General features: G+C 37.8%; 4 protein-coding genes across 4 annotated transcripts; 1 reads left to right on the forward strand and 3 right to left on the reverse strand.

The window, feature by feature from the left end:
• Positions 1 to 1,150: 1,150 nt before the first annotated feature.
• fkbp6 (FKBP prolyl isomerase 6) lies at positions 1,151 to 7,270 on the reverse strand. The gene is made up of 9 exons (XM_058382933.1): positions 7,074 to 7,270; positions 6,579 to 6,696; positions 6,384 to 6,473; positions 5,960 to 6,162; positions 4,292 to 4,411; positions 3,676 to 3,873; positions 3,014 to 3,123; positions 1,789 to 1,867; positions 1,151 to 1,619 (listed from the first exon to the last, which is right to left on the reverse strand). The coding sequence occupies exons 1-8, from the start codon at positions 7,146 to 7,148 to the stop codon at positions 1,792 to 1,794; spliced, it is 990 nt and encodes a 329-aa protein (XP_058238916.1). The 5' UTR covers positions 7,149 to 7,270; the 3' UTR covers positions 1,151 to 1,619; positions 1,789 to 1,791.
• A 2,206-nt stretch (positions 7,271 to 9,476) lies between these two features.
• Positions 9,477 to 14,865, reverse strand: zgc:193711 (uncharacterized protein LOC569781 homolog). The gene is made up of 4 exons (XM_058382941.1): positions 14,719 to 14,865; positions 12,626 to 12,675; positions 11,710 to 11,735; positions 9,477 to 11,301 (listed from the first exon to the last, which is right to left on the reverse strand). Exons 1-4 carry the CDS (start codon positions 14,748 to 14,750, stop codon positions 10,972 to 10,974), a joined length of 438 nt encoding a protein of 145 aa, XP_058238924.1. The 5' UTR covers positions 14,751 to 14,865; the 3' UTR covers positions 9,477 to 10,971.
• An 870-nt stretch (positions 14,866 to 15,735) lies between these two features.
• Positions 15,736 to 19,673, reverse strand: hspb2 (heat shock protein, alpha-crystallin-related, b2). The gene is made up of 3 exons (XM_058382938.1): positions 19,548 to 19,673; positions 18,321 to 18,436; positions 15,736 to 16,667 (listed from the first exon to the last, which is right to left on the reverse strand). Exons 1-3 carry the CDS (start codon positions 19,655 to 19,657, stop codon positions 16,252 to 16,254), a joined length of 642 nt encoding a protein of 213 aa, XP_058238921.1. The 5' UTR covers positions 19,658 to 19,673; the 3' UTR covers positions 15,736 to 16,251.
• On the forward strand, positions 19,644 to 21,935 carry cryabb (crystallin, alpha B, b). Its single transcript, XM_058382939.1, has 3 exons — positions 19,644 to 19,835; positions 20,241 to 20,363; positions 20,452 to 21,935. Exons 1-3 carry the CDS (start codon positions 19,644 to 19,646, stop codon positions 20,644 to 20,646), a joined length of 510 nt encoding a protein of 169 aa, XP_058238922.1. The 3' UTR covers positions 20,647 to 21,935.
• The last annotated feature ends 263 nt before the right edge of the window (positions 21,936 to 22,198 follow it).

Consider the following 22,198-nt stretch of genomic DNA (forward strand, 5'->3'; position numbering starts at 1 on the left):
CCATCTTATCAGATGAGAACTTCCTCTGAAGGTTCATCAGATTTGTCACACAAATCTTTTCTCTGTTTAAAAGGCATGCTAGGACTAGCAGAGACACCCAGGTCCAATGCTGATTGTCTTGTGTCTCCATTTTAAGATGGTATCAGCTTCAAAGTTTGCACGCAGATCGCTCCAAACATTGTGGTGCCTCTGCATAAGAAAACTTTCCCTAAGGGTGGAAACTTAGACTGTTGCCACGTGCAAACTCTCCTTCATTAAACATCATTACAAAAAACATCACTCGGTCATAACAGCGCTGCATACAAACACCTATGAATTGAGTTACAATAGAAATAACCATGCCTTGCTGCCTGCATGACCGTCATAGCTGCTGCTATGGAAAATTAATCATCATCTTCTAACCAAGAATCTAACAACGTGAGATAATTCTGCACTATATAGCCAAATGTTTGTCACATATACATTACGGCACAGTGAAATTCTTTCTTTGCATATGCCATGCTTCGGGGCTGGGGTCAGAGCGCAGGGTCAGCCACTGGAGCAGGGATGGTTGGTTGCGGGCCCAACAGTCGCAGCTTGGCGGTGCTTCTTCTAGTCAACGATCCAGAGCCTTAACCACTTGAGCTACCACTGCCCTACATTACATTACTACATATATGTGGTTCTTCACCAGTTTGTCTTTAAACATTACACATTCCTTAACTGGAACTAAGAGGCCCAAACTTGTTCTAGCCTCACAATGCCCACGTGCACAAAGTGAACATGGTGGGCCAAAGTTTGGAAAGGAAAAACTCCTGCGCAGAGCCCTGTGTCTGATCTCACTGATGCTCTAGTGAAGCTGAATGAACACAAATCCTCACAGCCACGCTCCAACATCTAGCATAAGCCTTCCCAGAAGAGTGGAGCTTTTGTAAGAGCGAAGCGGGGAATAAATCTGGAACGACAACACATGAGTCAGGTGTCCACAGTGTATTCACCACAAAATATGAATTTACTCAAAATCTACTCATTCTTTCTCATGAGAACCATTCATAACTCTGAACAAGCAGCGGCTCAGCTTGAAGTAATTACTAATGGTTTATAGACCCTAAAACAGCGATGATAATTGGCTCTATGATGTGATAATGCAGTGTACCAGTGAACGCTCAGAGCCATTTTTGTTTTTTTAATGCTCAGACATCATTTGCTGTGAAACGGCAAGTAAATGGGGCACAAGATGTGCCAGAAAAGCAGAATGGAAAACAGAAGAAGGGCATTATAAACGTGCAATGAGACGTGTGGAGGCGTGTTTACAAAATTTGTCAGGAAAAATATGTATTGAAATAGGTAAGGAAAGAAAAACTTACTGCGGTATTGTAACATGCAAGTGCAAAACTCCGCATTATACAGGAAATCAATGACTTAATCAAACAATATTGAAAAAACTCTTTCACGCATTTGCAAACTTTGACATTGCAGAATTGAGAGGTAACAAAAATGAACTTAAATGAACTTAATTAGTAGTTGTTACGTATAAATCTATAAGGTTCGTGAACCTTCCGTTATACTTTAACAAGATGTTTAGGGTGAAATCGCAGCTCCGGGTTCTTTTTATTCCTTCAATCCCACTGGCGTGGAAACTGAAAAAAAAAAAGTGTGTAAAACTTATTGCAATAGACATTTACAGACGAATCCTGTTTAAGAAACTACCTGGTTTACATACATTTGCTCTCATACTGCCCCCTAGTGTTGGGTTATTTAATAAAAACTTTTAAAAAATTTATTTAATATTTTATTTAGCCTACTTACTGTTCACTTCTCCGATCTGACAGCAGAAAACATTTTGGAGTACATGTCTTTTTCCTTGTCCAGATGTTCCTTGTAACAACTGTAAGCATGCATAAAAGGTTCAGACTTCCTCTTAACATCGATCAAGCAAACATCAGTGTTGTATAAAGTACCCAAAAGGCACACTTGAGTAAAAGTACAGGCATTTTGTGACTCAAGTAAAAGTTAAAGTCAACCATTATAATTTTACTTGAGTAAAAGTCTTAAAGTATCTGAAATAAACTGTACCTAAGTATCAAAAGTAGTATTTTCATGAATGTATTCAAGTATGGAAAGTAAAAGTAGAAGTAAATTAATAAAAAAAAAAAAAAGCAAGACTGTAATAATTTGGAGAATTATGAATTTTATTCTGTATTGCTTTCTTGCTTGCACCACCAAAAAAATAAGACTTGCATGAAAGAAAGAAGAGGCCTTTAGAACTTAGTGAACTGTATTGTAATGAAGTGTACAGTATCAGTGTCTCCATACATGTGTGCTTGTAACTAAGGCCATGTCCACACGTACCCGGGGATTTTTAAGAAGGGAGATTATTCTCTGCGTTTTGACCTTTCGTCCACATGCTTATGCAGTTTGAGGTCGTTGAAAACGGAGCTTCTGGAAAACTCCTTCCAAAGTGAAGATTTTCCAAAACTCATCGTTTTCAGTGGTGTTGTGTGGACAGGGGAAATGGAGATTTTGACGAATCGACGTGATTGTCTGTGCGCCGGTCTCCTTGATTTGACGTCAGCTGTGTTTATGAAGATATTTTGTGCAATAGCAGACTTGCGTAAACCACTGACTGTGTTAACGTTGTTTACTGGACTTTTTACATGCGTGCACATACACGCGCGCATGTGGACAAAGATATTTTTAACGTGTGGACAGAATTAAAAAAAAAAAAAAAAAAACGAAGTATAAAAATCCCCAGCTACGTGTGGACATAGCCTAAAGTCATCACTAACCACAAACTTCCTTTACCGCAAATTTGGACGCAGGTTTTTTTCGTAGTAAGTAACGACAATGCTGAACAGAAAATGTATTGGAGTAAAAGTATAGAATTTGTTTCAAAAAAGTAGTGAAGTAAATGTTGACAAATGTAAAAACTTAAGAAAAGTACAAAAACTCTCAAAAAATACTTAAGTACTGTAACGAAGTAATTTTACTTTGTTACATTACACCACTGGCAAACATCATCAAATAGACTCACATTGCCAGCTTTCGCAGCAAGTTGTTGATGTCTGTGTCAAAAGGCTTCTTGGCCTGAGCCGTGGTGAGGTAATCTTGTGCCTTCTCGTAGTCGTTCATCTCTAAGCAAGCCTAGAGAGGCGAGAAGAGAAGTAAAGCTGCTACAACTTCAACTAATAAGCATTTCCTGATAGCGGATTCAAGAATCATATCCGTAACTATAACTAAAAGCTATCAAAAGTGCTGTTTCTTTCTGGCTGGACAGAAGTGTGTGGGTGTGTCACATCGCATAGTGATTGACAGAGGTGTCTCCTTGGCAACGTAAACAGCTCATGAAGGGCTAGTGCTAGAGAAGCTTGTAGGAAGTGCAACACTCCACACACACCATTTAGTGTGGGGAGTTTCGCTGGTAATGCTCCATTAAGGCATAATGTCATGTTATTTACATCGTTGAGCTTTTATATGAATTTTTATCTTAGCTGCAGTTTCTTAGAATTAGTCAGAACTTGCTTTAAATACACAAACACCCACACACAAGTCCAAACCTTTTTTTTTTGTTGTGTATTATTTGGTACTTTACTGTATGACCTCACAATACTTCCGTAGCAGCTTTGACCCAAAACATCCCAGCTAACCAACTAACCCGAATCGCCAAGCAGAAGGGGATATGGGTGAGACGCTGACCTGACCACAGCGGAATAGCGCTTTGGTGTTAGCGGGGCTGATTTTCAGAGCCTTCTGGCCAAACTGCAGGGCTTTGTGAGGTCTCTCCAGGCGGAGGTAGACGAGGGAGAGATTGAGCAGGAAGGGCAGGCTCGCCTCCTCCACACGTCTGCTCTCCTCTTCGTCCGCTGGCTCACGGTTCCTTAGCAACGTCAAGGCCTATAGCGACAAAGACGAGAAGCAGATGGTCAGCTCTGAACCCTGACCTGATTTTTTTTTTTTGTCTGTAGCTTTCCATATCAGATATGTACTGCTAAGTATGCACAATTTTATTTTAACTTTTACTAAACTATTGTTTAATCTTGCATTCTGCTAAAATAGAAAAGGGAAAAAAGGAATATTCTTAATTTCTGCACTTTTAAATCAGTTAATTTTTCTAATTTTTTCCTAATTGTTTCCTTTGATTGCAGTAACATACCATTAAAATGAAGCGGACAAAATAGTTCATAGTAAATTGTATTTTCTCTCTTTCGCTCTCGCTCTCACACACAAACAGTGTGATACTTGAGGCGAACTTCTGACATTTATCTGAGTAAACAAGGGTTTTCTAAAACAAACACTGAATTCCAGAGCCCACCTGCTTGTATCTGTGTTTGGCGTCTTCGTAGCGGCTTTGCTTGAAACAGCGGTTTCCAAAGCATCGCTCCGTGTCGACTATATTCAGCAGCATAGACAAAGGAGCCAAATTCTGCTCTTCCTGTGACAAAGATGTGGAAAAACAGCAATTTTACTCAATATCACATTTTTGTTACATCGCATAATTATTGGTAAAGTTGGAAATATTGTGGAAAATATTGTAATGACTAAATGCTTGATTTATTGGTTAAAAACTTATTAAAGGTGCTGTAAGTGACTCTAGTGGACAGTATAATGTAACAAATACACTATATTGCCAAAGGTTTTGGGACACCCCTCCAAATCATTCAATTCAGGTGTTCTAATCACTTCCATGGCCACAGGTATACAAAATCAACAACTTATGCAGACTGCTTCTACAAACATTTGTGAAAAAATGGGTCGCTCTCAGGAGCTCAGTGAATTCAAGCGTGGTACCGTGATAGGCTGCCACCTGTGCAATAAGTCCATTCATGAAATTTCCTCACTACTAAATATTCCACAGTCAACTGTTAGTGGTATTATAACAAAGTGGAACCAATTGGAAACAACAACAACTCAGCCACAAAGTGGTAGACCATGTAAAATCACAGAGTGTGGTCAGCGCATTGCCAGGAGAACGGTAGTTGTCTGACTGCATTGTGCCGAGTGTAAAGTTTGGTGAAGGAGAGATTACGCTCAGGTGTTGTTTTTCAGGGGTTGGGCTCGGCCCCTTAGTTCCAGTAAAAGGAACTCTTAATGTTTAGCATACCAAGACACTGTGGACAATTTTATGCTCCCAACTTTGTGGGAACAGTTTGGGGATGACCCCTTCCTGTTCCAACATGGCTGCACAACAGTGCACAAAGCAAGGTCCATAAAGGCATGGATGAACGAGTTTGGTGTGGAGGAACTTGACTGGCCTGCACAGAGTCCTGACCTCAACCCTATAAAACACCTTTGGGATGAATTAGAGTGGAGACTGTGAACCAGACCTTCTTGTCCAACATCAGTGCCTGACCTCACAAATGTGCTTCTAGAGGAATGGTTTAAAAGTTCCCCTAAACACACTCCTAAACCTTGTGGAAAGCCTTCCCAGAAGAGTTGAAGCTGCTTTAGCTGCAAAAGGCAGCCCAACTCCGTATAAGAATGGGATGTCATTAAAGGTCATGTTCATGCAAACTCAGGTGTCCCAAAACTTTTGGCAATATAGTGTAAATGAAACAAATACAGCCCCACCATTCTGCTGTTACACCTAAGAAACAGTGCACTGGCTTAAATACTAAATGATGGTGGATGCTGTGATTTACAGGCAAGCAGAGACTCATCTTTGTCTGGACTGGTTGGATGTTGGTGGTCCACATCTTTGTTTTGTTTTTTTCTGTTTGTTTTTACACAGAATGGAATTTTTCCTCTGAACTGATATTCTATTGACAGGTGAAAGAATGTGCTGGCAAATTTACCAAAAATAACAAAGAATGTTTTGACTTAAAAAAATCACTGACCGCACCTTTAAGAACCTTCAGGAGTTTATCCAACGAATCTAAACATACTTTGTTCTGGCTTACATTTGGTATGTTCTTTAAAAAAAAAAAAAGTCTTGTTGCGATTTCACAACATATGGGGGGGTGGGGGGTGTCTCAAAACTCACCGGCAAAAGTGCAAAGAACTCATCCACTTGGGCCGAGTCGAGATAGTCGATGACCTGCACCTCGTACAGCACGGTGGCCCCTGGTGGGATGAGAGGAGGGCAGCCTCTCTCTCCATAGGCGTAGCTGGGTTTCAAGAGAAAACGAGAGAACTCTCCTCTCCGCATGGTCCGCAGGCCGAGGTCAAGACCCCACATAGTCATGTCTGATGAGCAAAATGGGAAAAAAAAAAACAAAAAACACGGTTTCTGAGATGTATTGCAGTGGTATAGGGAAAAAAACCTCTCTGGAATGTGCTGTTACAGGAAATTTATCAATTTTCATGTATTAAAAGTTTAACAGAAGGTTGTTTATTATTTCTATAGCAGCACGCCCTGTCATGTTTGATTAACTGAGACACTGGGACTGGGACCAATAACCTCGTACCTTTTCCAAGCTTCATCATTTTGGGAAACTTGAACCTCCTCGTCGACTCAAAAGGCTGATCCGAATACTCCAGGAATCCAGAAAAGTGGACTGTTGATAAGATGTGATAAGATGACGCATGTGCTCATCATGTGGACTTGCTTACGTTGGTGTTAACAAGGCCAGGACGGCGATGATGTCATGTCTGATACTTACAGCTGACCGAAGCGTCTTTAGGTATAGGCGGACCTTCTCCCTCGTGCACCACTTCTTTGAGAATTCCTCCATCTCCTAAAATGTCTTGCATTTGAAGAGCAAGACGCTGGAAAGGTGTCTATGGTGCATCAACATGTGGAATTAGTTTGCTAGCTTCACTGTCCTAGAAAAACAGCTTCAGGTTTTGGTGTAAGGTCAGCTACTTTATCTCTCTCACACACACACACACACTTATTTATTCATTTATCTTCAGAAATAGCTTTAGGCTGATATTGGGTGGCACAGACTACCATTTTTTAATTTATTTTAGTTACAAGACTGGCCTTAGAGGTCTCCCATTTTTTAAACCAATGTTAAAAATATGAGACTTTTGATTAAGTTCTAAACCCTTTAAATAATTATAATATTAATTCAATTAAAGTTGTATACAAACGGGTGATGAATATTTAGCAGTTAGCCAGTGACTAGCGGCTAGCTTTAGTTGTTCGTTTGTACCTGTAATCCAACTCTATCGAGCTCTTCTGGGTCTATAAACGCCACCAGTCTTGAAGACACGCCGTTTGTCGGCATTGTTTTCAGCTTTAAGTCCAGTGAATTTACGTGTAAATTCTTTGGCTAATTTTCAACTAATTTATCCGATAAGTAGAGACTTGCTTTTCTTTCTGAACAAGCACTAACAGAAATATTGAGGCGCCACGCTGAGGTGATTGACCGCCATCAACTTCACGTCCCTGCAAACGCTTATAAATAATAAACGATTATTTTTATTTTAGATTGACTTTCGACTTTGTTATTATAGGGGAAATATTTTATTTATTTATTTATTTATTTATTTATTTATTTATTTATAATAAACGATTATATATATGTTAATATATATATATATATATATATATATATATATATATATATATATATATATATATATATATATATATATATATATTTCCCCTATAATAACAAAGTCGAAAGTCTAGTCAATATATATTTTATAAATATATATAAAGTCTCTATATATTTTTTAACAGATTGATTCAATTCAATTCTATTCTATTCAGAAAACTTTATTTGTCCCCGAGGGGCAATTAAAGGCACGTGAGCAGCATGAAGGGCATAATAATAATAATAATAATAATAATAATAATAATAATAATAATAATAATAAAATAAAAATACAGTTTATATATATATATTAGGGCTGTCAAAATTAATGCGTTAATAATGCGTTAACGCAAATTCATTTTAGTTTGGGAAATGGGATGCAGCAGCAAACCGAAATTGAGAAAGAAAAACGTCTTCTTTATATATAAAAAGATGTCTGATGGTTCTGTCGACAAGACAAAAGGCTGCATTTATGGTGGATGTGAATTAAGTTATCACCGCAGCACGAGTTTAAAATATCACTTGATGGCGAAGCATACAGCTGATGCTTGAGCTCTCCTGCCCCTCTCCTGCCCCTCGCCAAAGGCAGACAACACTAGATTCTTTTCCGCGGACACGGAATGTGAACCTGTGTTCTTTCTATGTTCTTTTCTTCATGTGTTTAATAGTCATGAACAAGTTGTTTGACAAACATGTCTATGTTCTTTATGCTCTATATTTAAGGTGGTTTCAGTAATAAATGTACACTTTGCATGTTTAGAAGAAGTGATCTGAAAATGTTCACAGGCTCGTGTAAGTAAATCGCTCAGTGCAAAGAAAGAAGTAATTGTTTTCTATGTTCTTTTTTTCATATGTTTAATAGACATGAACAAGAAAAATATCTATGACCTTTGAAACATGTCTAGTCTTCATGCTCTATGTTGAATATGATTTCACTAATAATAAACAACATACATTTCAATATTTGTCCATGCCCATGTTGATTAGAGTATTAAAAACTAAAAAAGTATTAATTTAAGGTACATTTAGAATGGATAAAAATGTGCAATTAAGTTGCGATTATGACAATCATGCGATTAATCGCGATTAAATATTTTAATCGATTGACAGCCCAAAGGAAATTGAACCACAGTAATGATAAAGTACAGAATAAACTGCAATAAACAGTGTTATACAGATGTGCCATGACCCAAATACTGTGAATGGTTCAGAAAGATGTAAACATGTGACTGGGATACAGTGCAGACAGGTTATTAAAAAGCAATAAAGTATTTTTTTCAGTGATTTAAAAAGGTTGAGATTTACAAAATATTGCACTGGTTATTTACAGAAAAACTGTGGGAAGAGTGATGATATAGTATAATATGTAGGTGAAAATATACAAATAGTTGTCTTGGTAATATACAGGTATAATAATTTACAAGCTGTAGTAAGTCACAAGTTATTGCACTGATGAGTAATAAATAAATAATATAAATAAGTAACTGGTCCTGTTGGGTGCTAGAATGTGCAGTGTGAGATAGTCCTTAAGGTGCATAATAACTGAGGAAAAAAATCCCTGTGTGCGTTTGTGTGTAAGGGAGAGAAAGATTGGGAGGCATTAAAGATTGGAGTTCAGAAGCAGAATGGCTTTTGGGACAAAGGTGGCTCTCCTCCTCTGGGTTCTGCACAGTCTGTGAAGAATTATTTTAATAAAATAAAACAACAAACAAAAGGAGCAAAACACCTGATAAATAAACTCATGTTAAAATCCTTCCACAAAAAAAACTCACATTCATCTTTCATATAATCAAGTTTACTTTTCATACTTCATGGTTTATTTATGTTTTTTAAAAACACTATATCTGTTTACCACATGATGGCGCTGTAATTTAAAGTGCATTTTAAAAAACTGTAATATTTATTCATACATGTTTGTTTTCATTTGTAACCCGAGTTAAACTGGTTGTGGGAAAGCATGGAAAACACCAGGAGTGAGGTTTCTTTTGTTTTTGTTTTTTTATTACAAACATCTAAAAACAATCACAATTTCCTTGTAACAAGAAGTACCAAAAAGGACTTATAGTAATACAAAAAATAATAACAATCAGCATGACTTCATATATTCTTTTCTTATTTCTAAATCCTATTTCTAAATCTTATTTCTAAAAACCTACATAAACCTAAAAGAATTTATTTTGTTCCTATGTTTGTTCCTTAAATGGACCTTCTGACCTTGAAGACTTGATGAAATTTGTGATTTTAAAACAGCAGACGTTCTTCTATAATCACATACAAATACCTTGGAAAAATTTTCATTAGTTGAATATTTGTAGTATATAGAAGCAAATATCTGGTTTCTGAATAAACAGTTCAGTCATTGATCTTTAATGCCATGTCCGAAGTTTGTTTTATTATCCTACAACCATTCAAGACAAGATATCAGATAGTATTGTTATCGTCATCATTATTATAATAGCTATTGTTTACTTTTGTGTTGTCTGATCGTATGACATGTGCTTAGCCTATCTATTTTAGTTTCTCCTCTGGATACATTTTGGGCGAACAGGATGACAGAGTAAATAATTCACTTTGTTCTTCATGACTGTATTTCCCATGTGACTAAACAAACAGCTCAAAAGGAGATCAGATCTAGGGGGTGTGTCACTGTGTGTGATCATCCAACATGGCTGTGAATGAATCTACAATCTGGGCTAAAACAAGAAACCAGCTTTGTTTCTTCTTATAGTTCTTTGTATTTTTCTTAAAGACTTTGTTGTGGCTTAATGAAATTCTGAAATACTTTACTTTAAAACATTTGTTAACAGCAAATAATCTGATACGGATGCCAATATTTAAACCCCACTGATGAAAAACAAGGGAGGCTTAAAAGAGCTAGCCGTCCATGGGTGTATCCCATTTCCAAGAGCAAATCCAACTACGAAGAAGATAGGAACACAGATTAGATGACCACATCTGACCACAACTATTAAGAGCATACTTCAATGTTCTTTGCTTGACAGTGTCCTTTTCCTCCAGTGATTCATTATGGACTGCCATGTTTTGAAATAAGTATGATTAATGTCCAACAAATACAAGTATACAAGTATACAAGAATACAAGATCAAATAGATTTGATCTTTCTTAAAAAAATAAATTCTTCCTGATTTATAAAAACTATGTACAAATTATCCATCCATCCTTCAATCTTTTGTACCAATTATTCTTCACAGGGAACCTGGAATCTACCCCATGAGACTCAAGGCACAAGGCAGGGGACACCCCGGACAAAGTGCCAAACCATCAGGATACAATCCCACACACATTCACACACTACAGACAATTTAAAGATGCCAGTCAGCCTACAGTGCATGATCTGTAGACTATGGGAGGAAACCAGAGTACCTGGAGGAAACCCCCAAAGCACAGGGAGAACATGCAAACTCCACATACACAAAGCACAAACCCTGAAGTTGTGAGGCAAACATGCTAACCATTAAACCATTGTAAACCCCCATTTATACCAATTATTTCAATTATTCAAACCACGAGAGCCCTGGTTTGACGAAGCACTCTTCTTCTTTTGAGACTTAACCATCAAATTCTGAAGCTGTCCAGGTGGAATAAGTATATCTGCAGGTTCATCAGACTCTTTGGGTTTAGCCCCTCTCAGAAAGTCTATGGTTGCGTATTCCGTGTTCGAGTCTTTGGGTGGCGAGGGCCTCTGGTTGCTTGTGAATTCGGACTGTAGCACCTGAATTTCTGCGTAGTGCAGGCCATCAGAATCCGTCTTCTTCTTCTTGTTCACTATGGCGTACTTTGGCTCGGCTGACACGCTATCGTATATGTGGGGCTCTATGGTCTAATCAGAAAGGGAGGAGAGAAAGTAGAATCTTAAAGTGAGTGTCATGTGGCAGTATTACTTGAGAAACTCTTTGGGGAAGGGCCTGATGTAGAGCAAGTTTCATTTATCCTTAAATTATCCTGTTAAACTCAATCAAATGAAATAGACACACTTTTGATTGAGAGAATATGGTTTGTGTTCTTTATCCAAAACATGTATTCCTGAGGGATGGAAATATTTCCAATCAATACAGTCTATCCAACTTAGAAGATGTGTCAGGATACCAAAATTGTTCTTCGTTAACTCTGAGTCATTTCAAGTCAAATCACCCATTACAATATGACAGAAAACAATATGGTACTAGACCTACAAATGTTGGTGCAAGTAACTGTCCCAACAGAGAGTGTAATTTTAACAAAAAGATACCTGACGATGTGAAGGTGCAGGTGGAGCTGAAAAAAAAAAAAAAACACACACAAAATTTTACTGTTACTTAGCATTATCAACACAGTTGATGCATCAAATAAAGAAAGCTTTAATGACACATACATTAGAGTAACTTGTTTTTTCCCCCTTATACCCCAGTTTATTAGGTAGTTGGGACCTGAGCTTTAACACATCAGCCACCTTTCCAGCCTTATTAGTTTATGCACCTCGTACTGTGTACCTCGTCTACTTTTAGCATACCGAGAACCAGAGTGAGAAGTTGTATAAAATTAACTGGATGATGTACTAATACTGCTTAAGTGTGAATATTTAGAGACTTACTAACCACTAACACACCCACACACAGTGCTTAGTGGAAATGGAAGGAACATCAGAAGATGCTAGGAGTTCAGATCCCCCTAACCTTACCTCATCTAAGCATCTCAAAGAAGGATAATGCAACCAACCAATCCCACTAAGACTAACAGAACAGTCTTATAATACCTATACCATGGGTTAGGCATGGGAGTCCTAACCCATGTTTTTTGTTACTGCAACTCCCTACACTCCTGAATCTGGTGGCCAGCTTAATGGTTTGGGTGTGTTGGGCTTTGTGTTATTACTAAAACATCATACACAACATTTTCTAACAAGACAAACAACATGGTAGTTATTATTAGAGTGTACTAGAATGTACCATTACAAAGCTGTAAGCAGGTTTAAAATGGAAGATCCACTTGGATCTTAGCAGCCCAAAGATATTTTTTTCCATTTTTCTTAGTGTCTCAGTAGCCATATACACAACTACACAGCTTTCTTGCTGTTCTTACTGTTTCCACTTCTTTTAAACTGCCTTGTTTCAAACACTGTATCTAAGTGTAGCCATAACAGATATAACAATCACTGATTTTCTTACCTTTCCTTGTTGACCGCTTTAGACTCAGCTTCCTTGGATTTATACCCCATCTAAGATAGTAAAATAAAACATACGATTTTTATATATATATATATATTTTTATATATATATATATATATATATATATATATATATATATATATATATATATATATATATATATATATATAGATAGATAGATAGATAGATAGATAGATAGAGAGAGAGAGAGAGAGAGAGAGAGAGAGAGAGAGAGAGAGAAGACCACATTTCCCATTTAGTAGCTCATACAATCTGCATGGAATCTGAATAAAATATCTCACTCACATTGCCTTTTTGCATTTACTTTGCATCATGATAAGCTAAGCAGAATGTTTCACTTTAAAACAAATTTTAAGATCTATTAACAAATTAGGGTTCGAGTTTTTATTCTGAATTGTTTTCAGAAGTTAGTTCTTTCTTACTGTGCAAAAGCTACCAATCTGGGAATTTGGGACACATGCAGTCATCCGACACATTTTTCTACTGTTGCTCATGTGGGTTATGGAGCTGTGATTGGATTTGAACTATAGGAAAGATTAAAGATTAATCTTTAAAAATAGTTCCGAGAAAAGGAGAAGTTTTCTTTCCATTACTCAACGTTTTGGTTGATATGGCCAAATCAAATAGACCGTAATACCGTTTCCTTTTTTAGATTTTCATGACAAAACATGTGCACTATTAGCAACTTTAATTACTTAATTATGACTATGAATAGACAATGATTTGATAGCGGTTTCGAATGACTCCTGCACTGCTGACTGAGACACATGGAAAATATTCACACTCTTTTCCTGTTTTCTTTGCATTATGAAACAGCTGACATGACACCTTTCTACAAACATCATCCTGACACCAAACATCTTGAATATACACTCGTCATGACTCTGGGAGTAACCTTAAAGGTAAAGTGTGTCTTCATATCAGACACAGTTCTGACTGAATACTTCCTGGTGTCATTGGAAAATAATCACCTGGTGATTAAATTCAAGAATAATGAACATTCCTCTCGAATATCCTTCTAATCAGGGACAGAAAGGAATAAACATGACCTTAGGAAATGAATTGTGAATAGATGGAACTGTTAGAAAACACACAATGCATTTTTTTTCCAATCTCTAGTAATCCTGGTTTAGAAGGAAGTCTAAAGAAAACGGAAATTATACATTACATCACAGGCTCATGCATTACAGCAGTTGAGCAGGAAACGACTTTTCAGGGCTATCTGAATGACGTAATTGTTTAAAGTGGGTGGAGCCTTCTTCAAAGGGTTAAAGTTTCAGTGCTGTTCGTGTACAAAAACAGGGAAATTATCAAGCTTCTGTTGAGATTTTACTCTTTATTCTACATTGTGAAAAACCATTTTAATCGAAATATTCATCTTAAAAAAATCCTACATTCGCTTGCACTGATTTCCCTTCCATAATGCATGGTTTTATCATATATATAAAATATACGTGGGTATATAACTCACGCGATCATTCATCAAAATATTATTATTATTATTATTATTATTATTATTATTATTATTATTATTATTTCTTTAGCAGAAGAAGATATTATATTCATAGTAGTCTCTTATCTTATATTTTTATGCGGGTTGTGGTTTAGGACGGACTTTGAACAATCTGTCAACAAACTGCTTTTCTTACTATTTGCGGTTTTACTACAAAACGATCCGGTTTTTAATTGTATGTGTTCTAAAACTTTTACAGTCTTATGAGAAGTGTCTTGCTTTTTTCTTTCTTTCTTTCTAATCGCTCCAGTGAACTAAATAGCCTCATTCAGGTTTCACTTCCTTGTCCATTGCCCACTTTATTCACTCCTAAAAATCTCATAAAAATCCGTTCATAACGCGTTATAATTTACTCACCGCGACTGTGTACACTATAAGGCGACGTTTAATTCTACAATGTCACTTAGATCACTCGAACCATCAACCATGCCTTAGATTTTATTTCAGACTAGGTGTATCTATAAACAGCATAATAAACATTTGATTCAATTCTCGATCATTGGAATGCGCTTTTTGTCTCAGTGAATAAAAAATAACTCTTTAGCGGTTGTTTACTTACTTATCCAACGCAGTGGTTACTCTGTTTCCCATGGCTGCGCATGTTTGAAGAGTCCTGCAACAACCAGCACCGTTTTATTAGCGTCTTCATTTCCTTGTTCAGAGGGAAGTGAAGCTGGGCAGGTGCTTACAGACCGCGTTTGTCCCTTTGACCTTCCCTTTGTAGTAAAAGTTTAACTAGCAAATCTATACACATCTTTTCTTTGGTTAATTCACAATGAACAAGTCTAATAAAATTACAGACAACTTCATATATATATATATATATATATATATATATATATATATATACTTTACAACTTTTTTGTACATGAACAAAGAAAAAAATGTAATGACTTCTTCCTATCCCTTTTATTCAAGATTACTTGGGCACACTGGACACCTGGATGGGGCACCATGCACACACATTCACACCTGTTTGTATGTTTTTAGGAGGTGGGTGGAAACCGAAGCACTTGGAGGAAACCCACATTTGAAACTTGAACCAAAATTCAGAACTGAACCCAGGAACCTGGAGCTTTGCGATGCTTTGCACCGCATCACCAGAACCAAGCGAATACTATTTCACTCACTTCTCCAGGAGCCGTAGACACTCGTGGCATTACAGTATTAGAAGTGAAGCTGTACAAAAGACTTTGTTACAAGTTTGAACCACATGTGGTTGGTTGTTGCCCAAAAGGTTCTGGTTTCTGACAATAGGATCCTGTTCATTTCAGCGTTCCCACGACATTTAAAAATGATGGGGTTTTTTTTTTTGTCTTTTCTTGAAAATAAGGTGTGTCTTTTGACCAGATTTTAAAACGACTTGTTTGCCAGCAGGTAAAACAGGAAAATCTAGATAACAAGATTACATTCTGTTGATTCAAGTAAATATGAATGGGAAGATGCTCCTTTGCTAAAAACATCTTCTGTAAAAATGAATTCAAAAACATTCTTTCATACTTTCTAACAATCAGAGCACGAGTCAAAATACCAAAATCAAGAAATGCTTGTCAGACAGGTTTAATAATAATAAAAAAAAAAGGTAGTTGTGATTTGTCTTTCTATCTATTGTACCGTGAAATAGGGGGACTTTGTAGATATCTAAATATCTGTTATTATAAATATAGATCTTTCTATTAAACCCAAAACAATTATTTAAATTTTTTTTTTTTTAAAAATGCAGTGCTATGAAGTACAGACACAACATAACAAACACTGTACATGAAAATTTCTGTATAGTTTATCCCTTTTTCTTGGCATGACTGACAAAACTAGTTTATTTACCTAATCGCAAATCAATTTTAATGAAAGCTAAAAAACCCTGGAGCTTTTGATACAAACTTTTAAAATAATTTTGCAATTTGTTTTTACATGAACATATTTGAAAACTCAGGTATAAACCACGTTTACTCAGTCTGCATAGACTTTCCCAAAGCAGAGCAGTTTGGGGAAGTGCGCAGAGGATGTAAGTCCTGGTAAAGTGCTTTGTGTTGCATTGCTTTTACCAAAACCTTGTATAAAAACAAGAAAAAAAAGAACTTGGCAGTCCACTTTAGCAGCTTTTCCCTCCCTTCTTGTCCACTCTGATCTTGAGCTCGTTGATTTTAGGCTCTAGATCCTGGATCTTCCTTGGTGCCTGGATGCACATAATCCCGTCATGAGATATAGACACTTGCAGCAGCAGTGGGTCGACACCCATAGGAAGGATGTAGGTGCGTGTGAATTCTCTGGAAACAAAGCCATGTTCGTCCACCCTTTGACTATGGCGCCCCGTCACCTCTAATAGGTTGTCCACAGTTCGGACGCTCAACTCGTCCGGTGTGAACTGACAGACGTCTAGAAGAACACGGTACCAGTCGTCCTCGTTGTCCACCTGTGAGAAGCCCCTCTCCAGCTGTTTGTTGATACGGGGACGTATGTAATATCCGTGGTACAGCACCGGAGCCATCAGGTCCTGAGGACTTAGCGCTGTGTAGAGATAGAAATCAACACAACAGTGTTGTTATGAAAAAAGTTGTAGTGTTGTGTAGTCGTTTTTATCTCTAAGCTATGATGTGTGTATGATGTGTGAAGGAGGAATCTATTCTGGATCACCAGACCCATTTATACATAAGGAAGATAGATAGTAAGTCTGATAACTGTGTAACTGTACACATTTGTATGTAAATATAATTTTGTATATCATGAAATCATAAAATCAAATGGTTGTGGGTTGTTAGTGTTGATTCTGGGTAACACATTCCATACATACTTCATTAGTGCATGGATGTGATAGGGACGGAAAGAGATATCAGGGCAAACAAGAAGCTTTGCTAAATGAAGAAATACTTCACCCACAAGCGGATGTTGTGTGCTAAAGCATGTACTAGCAAGTGAACACTATTCCATTAACATAAAAGTTGCAAACTAATTTATTAGTAGAGGATGATACACTTGCTTGTTTGCTTTTTGTTTCAGCCAGACAGCTTTATATTGCACTCTCGAGTGCCCACATAAAGAGTCATTTGTATGCTTGGTATATTTACACGCAGGGGAAATTCCATGTCTCAGTGACCCAAACGTTTTAATGTGTAACTGACCGTCAGTTGTTTTTTTTTGCAAATTCTCAATAATACAAATGGATCCAACACAAGCAATAGTAACATATTCAACCTCAGGCAAACCAGTTGAGATCAGAAGCCTGTTTTCCATCCTGTAAGAGGCAGACAAAGATATTCCACCAGCTCAGGAGACTGATTCAGTACTGTGTCTTGTCAAAAACAAAAGGCTAATGTACCTTTGGGGGGTAAGGGACAAGTTTTATTACTTGCATGCTTACAGTTTTTGCACCAAGGTATTACTCATACTATACAAAAACTGAAAAACATCCTGGTGGCCAAGCTTTGAGAACTTGATGGAACACTCAGCTTACTGGTTACAGATTTAACTAATAAATAAAGCAGTTTTCAAATCTGTGAACTTCTTACATACTGGTTGCCTGACAGTACAATCCTGCCACTGTTACGTCACTGGGAAGCACCAGATCTATTTATGATTAGTGTTGTCAGGCTCAGATCAGGAACTAGGCTCCATTGGCACTGTTTCTATTTTGCTTTATTTTACTGGCTTGATCTACTTCTTGAACTATTTGTTCAGTCCTGAATATTCAACCTGCACTACTTAGAAGTTATTTTTGTCTTGTCACGTGTAGAACTTTAAATATAGGTCATGGCCTAGGCCTTATATTTCACATGAGTATAATATACTGTCATCATAGATGGCGGCTCAGGCATTCTTCATTTAATTTGGCTTATGAGCTGCAGATCCACTTGTGTTTACAAGTTGAATTCAGTTCTTCTTCAGTTGGCAGAACACTGCATTAGAACGTGGTATGTACCGTGGCCTCGTTTTATCTTATTCTTTGGTTGATGTTGGATTTTGGAACCTAGCTTCTGAGAAACTGCTTCTAAAAACTTTAAGAGATGTCATCACACAGGCCCTGGCACATATACGAACAATTTATGATATTCTAGGGTCATCTTTCAAAGAACTTATAACATACACAACCAATGAACTTCTCAGCCAAATGTATTCCCGAAATTGTTTGTATAAGAGCTGGTATTCTAGTGACAGATCACTTACCTTCTGCAAAGTTCTGGTCATATATCCGAGCAGGAGTACACATCTCATAATTAACACTCATAGGGTATGCGTGAGGAACTGTGCGGTCAGCCATGATGAAACGAAATGCAGGTATCCTTTGTAAAAGAAGAAAAAGAAAGAAAAAAGAATGTCTGACAGTGAGACAAAAGTGAGAAGGGACGGAGAGGGTGCAGGGCAAAGAGACTGTGAGCTTGTGACTGGACAAGGGTGATAAATGGGTCTAGAAATAGGTTGGGGCACACATGCTGGTATGGTATTGCCTACAGGGGGCAGATGCTGAATGATACTGGAAACTCAAACAACAGTCCTCTTGTTCTGATAGCAGGTTTCCACCTGAGTCATCATCATGGAGGAGATTTGGCACAGAGGTGCGTTGGGCACTCGTACGTGAAAAGTAGTTGAAGATACATAATTGTACCTTAAGGATCACTTTTAAATGTAATTAAAGGTACACCACATTCATGTCCCCTGTACACTAAATTGTACACTAATGGAGCTAAAGATGTTCCCTTGATGGTACAGCCATAGAAAAAAGGAAAAGTACACTATCACCAATATTTTATTTGGGTATATTTCTTAAAATTGAAACTAACTATTTATTTAAACTCAAAAATAAGCTACACGGTATTCAGAATGCTAAATAAAATTATAATAGTTATACACAGTAAACTTGTTTGAGTTAGATTGTTCCTTCCATCTGTGAAGCTGATTGGGCATTGGCTCTGTCCTGGGTACTTGTGCCAGAATGATTAAGCCCTTTGCAGCTGTCAGGCACCAGTAAATGCATCTTTGGAAGCAAATTGACACTCTGTGGAGGTTGACCATGCAGAATGATCCTAGTACCATTGACCAAACAAACAGGCCTTGCACCCGGTGCTTTGCCAAAAACAAAAGGTCTCAAAGGGAGTTCAGACTTTATGTCAGGGCACAGACAGCCTAATCTCCTCTGGCACAGAGCAGCTGTGCTGGGTTCACAATATTTGTGCCAAGAAACCGAAAGACCGTTGGGTACTATTGATCCTACACGGCAAAATTTCTCCTATTTAAAGCCAGGGAAATAATCCGTCCGGTGTGTCTGTGAATGAAATCAGACCACCGGTTTAGATAAATACCAGGAGAGGTGTTTGGAAGAGTGGGACAAGACAACTAACAGAGGAAAGTGGGAGGGACAGAACAAGCGGGAGGTGTGAGAAGCAAACAGTTTACATCATTGTTCCAGAAAGATCCAGTGGTGTATATAAGTAGACAAGCAGGACAGGCACCAGGTTGTATTTGAGCAGCACCGTGCTGTTTAGAGACAAAATGGACATCGCCATCCAGCATCCTTGGTTCCGCCGCTCCTTCTGGCCATCCTTCTTTCCCAGCCGGGTCTTTGATCAACATTTTGGGGAACATTTGTCAGAGAGTGATGTGCTGGCACCCTATCCTTCGCTATACTTTCCGCGCCCTTCCTTCTTTCGCTGGCCCAGCTGGGTGGACAGTGGTCTCTCTGAGGTGAGGAGAAGTGCCAGATTTTACTTTATTTTAATAAATTTCTTTATCACAAACACACTTATACTCCATTCCTAACACAGTCTTCTCTGGTTTGGCTTTAGTAAAAAGTTTGATCTGTATTTCTTGTTCATTTGCTATCCATAACTGACCACAGGGACTAATATGGAAATGTTATTTGAGAAGGGTTCATCTGTAGACTCTGAGCTCCCTTTCATTTTATCCAGAGCTTCCAGTGGCTAAATTTTCCAACATATCACCAGAATGAAGGGAATTTCACTGCTCTCTTTTGCCTGCTAAATAAACCAAAAAAATTTACAAGGAAAGGACATCTTTAGAGCTGTGTAGTTACAATGAACACTTTCTGTATCTTACTTTCATGAGTATATATTTTATGTACTTCATTAGATGAAAATGGAAAAGGACCGTTTTACCATCAATTTGGATGTAAAGCACTTCTCACCTGAGGAACTGACAGTAAAGGTTTGCGGAGATTACATTGAAGTTCATGCCAAACATGAGGATCGCCAGGTAAATCTATACACCAAAATACAATCATCAGCCCACAGATAAAAATTGTCAGTAGGTCTAGATCTCCAATGTGTCTCATGCCTTGCAGGATGACCATGGGTTTGTCTCACGAGAGTTCCTCCGAAAATACCGTGTCCCGTCTGGAGTGGACCCAGCCAGCATCACGTCATCTCTCTCTTCCGATGGCGTCCTGACCGTCATAGCACCTCGCAAGCCTTCTGATGCCCCCGAGCGCTCTATTACCATCACTCGCGAAGAAAAGTCTGCCCCACAGAAGAAGTAAAGCTGCAACATGTTATCAAGTCTGGCATCCCTGTGTTTCCCTGCTGATCCACTGTGCTCCCCTGCAGTTACACTCCACTGTTGGGTCTGATCAGGCACTGGAGAGAAAGAGTCAAAATTGACCTATGGCTTTTCCATCCAGAAGTTAAATATATATTTGTCTAATTGGCTGGTACATCTAGACCATTCACACCACTGGAATTTTATTTGCACCATGTGGCTGCTAGTCATAGAAGACCAACCAAACAAAAGGGCTGTTTGTCTTTCAAAGCTGGTCAAACCCAAACAATGGCTGCACAGAGTTTGTGTGTGTAGGAAGTCTGAGCTATTGCGCTACTGAGCATTTGTTTTGATGAAAACAAGAGAGCGTAGCATGATAGAATTTCTAAACCTATAATCAAGTATCTCAAAGTAGTGCATGGTTTTGATATTCTCATGTTTCAAATGCATAGAATGAGAGGTTCTGTGGTATGAAAAAGGAAGTTTATTCAGTGATTTGTTGTTTTCTTTTCACAATGAACTTGGGACCAGAAAATACAACAAGATCAGGTGCAGGTAGTGAGGAAAGAGGAAATGCTGTTGTAAAGAACATGTCCTCTTTCTGTTCCTTAATGTTTGTTGCTCCAGACAGGTTTGTTTACTGCTCCTGTACGACATGTGGTGACTGGAAACTAGTGATGGGGGTTTCGAACGCATGGTGACTAAATCAAAGAGAGTTGATGAGATTCTAAAGGAAGGTGTATATTCACTGTGAAAGTGGGTGTGTAGGTATAAATGTTTGGGATGGAGCATGATGGTGTGTGAGTATAACCTAACGATTTCAAGTGTTCTTTTGTTTTTACCACAGCGATGCCTCACAAACGCAACACTGACAAAGCTGCTGAACTGTAACTGATTCATTCATCTTGTGACAATGCATGCTGCAAAGAAGAAAGAAAAAAAATAATAACAGGTTTTCATACAGCTAATTCCTTACATGTTCCCTGTGTTCACCATTGCATACTAAATACCGAAGAGCAGAACAGATGTGGAGGAGCACACAAGTCAGCGTTTGAGTCAGGCCTTTTTACACTGGTCTGGTCCCAGCATTTTCTTTCAGATTAAACAAATCACTAAACTGGACGCAGATGAGTGAAAAAGGCCTACTTCCTATTGTTTTGTTAGTTCCCTGCTTTAACATTCCTGACTATGCATACCACACCAGCAAACAAAATGTAGCCAAAACACTCTCTGTGTGTATTCTCATGGCTACGAATTATTAATAAATCCTGTGGTCATTTAAAGATTAAACCTGACTGAGTCTCTTTCTATGTACGTACATTTTTAACTCTGGTGTTTGGGTGAAACAGTGTTAATTTATTAGTATGTGCTACAAGCCGTTATTTCAAGAATTGTATACCAACTAACAATATAAACCACTGATCAGAGTCAGGATCAATATCATCATGGCATTTACACTCCAAATAACGGGTGTGTAAATGCAAATAATTACATAAGCTAAACGGTAATTAATTCTCCATACAGTTATGTGAATGATTATATTCTTCTATCAC

The sequence above is a fragment of the Hemibagrus wyckioides genome, linkage group LG28 (genome assembly GCF_019097595.1).
Source record: "Hemibagrus wyckioides isolate EC202008001 linkage group LG28, SWU_Hwy_1.0, whole genome shotgun sequence".
Taxonomy (NCBI): domain Eukaryota; kingdom Metazoa; phylum Chordata; class Actinopteri; order Siluriformes; family Bagridae; genus Hemibagrus; species Hemibagrus wyckioides.

What these genes read in the sequence shown, in the direction of transcription:
- fkbp6 (XM_058382933.1), bottom strand. Translation starts at nt 7,148, where the DNA reads ATGCCGACAAACGGCGTGTCTTCAAGACTGGTGGCGTTTATAGACCCA. An exon ending in TAAAGACGCTTCGGTCAGCT is followed by an intron (nt 6,474 to 6,578) that starts GTAAGTATCAGA and finishes TCTTATCAACAG; the next exon opens with TCCACTTTTCTGGATTCCTG. An exon ending in TTGCTGCGAAAGCTGGCAAT is followed by an intron (nt 1,868 to 3,013) that starts GTGAGTCTATTT and finishes GCATGCTTACAG; the next exon opens with TTGTTACAAGGAACATCTGG.
- cryabb (XM_058382939.1), top strand. Translation starts at nt 19,644, where the DNA reads ATGGACATCGCCATCCAGCATCCTTGGTTCCGCCGCTCCTTCTGGCCA. An exon ending in TGGACAGTGGTCTCTCTGAG is followed by an intron (nt 19,836 to 20,240) that starts GTGAGGAGAAGT and finishes GTACTTCATTAG; the next exon opens with ATGAAAATGGAAAAGGACCG. An exon ending in CCAAACATGAGGATCGCCAG is followed by an intron (nt 20,364 to 20,451) that starts GTAAATCTATAC and finishes CATGCCTTGCAG; the next exon opens with GATGACCATGGGTTTGTCTC.
- hspb2 (XM_058382938.1), bottom strand. Translation starts at nt 19,657, where the DNA reads ATGGCGATGTCCATTTTGTCTCTAAACAGCACGGTGCTGCTCAAATAC. An exon ending in GATCTTTCTGGAACAATGAT is followed by an intron (nt 18,437 to 19,547) that starts GTAAACTGTTTG and finishes TCTTTTACAAAG; the next exon opens with GATACCTGCATTTCGTTTCA. An exon ending in TGACCAGAACTTTGCAGAAG is followed by an intron (nt 16,668 to 18,320) that starts GTAAGTGATCTG and finishes ATCTCTACACAG; the next exon opens with CGCTAAGTCCTCAGGACCTG.
- zgc:193711 (XM_058382941.1), bottom strand. Translation starts at nt 14,750, where the DNA reads ATGGGAAACAGAGTAACCACTGCGTTGGATAA. An exon ending in AAAGCGGTCAACAAGGAAAG is followed by an intron (nt 11,736 to 12,625) that starts GTAAGAAAATCA and finishes TTTTTTTTTCAG; the next exon opens with CTCCACCTGCACCTTCACAT. An exon ending in CTGCACCTTCACATCGTCAG is followed by an intron (nt 11,302 to 11,709) that starts GTATCTTTTTGT and finishes CTTTCTGATTAG; the next exon opens with ACCATAGAGCCCCACATATA.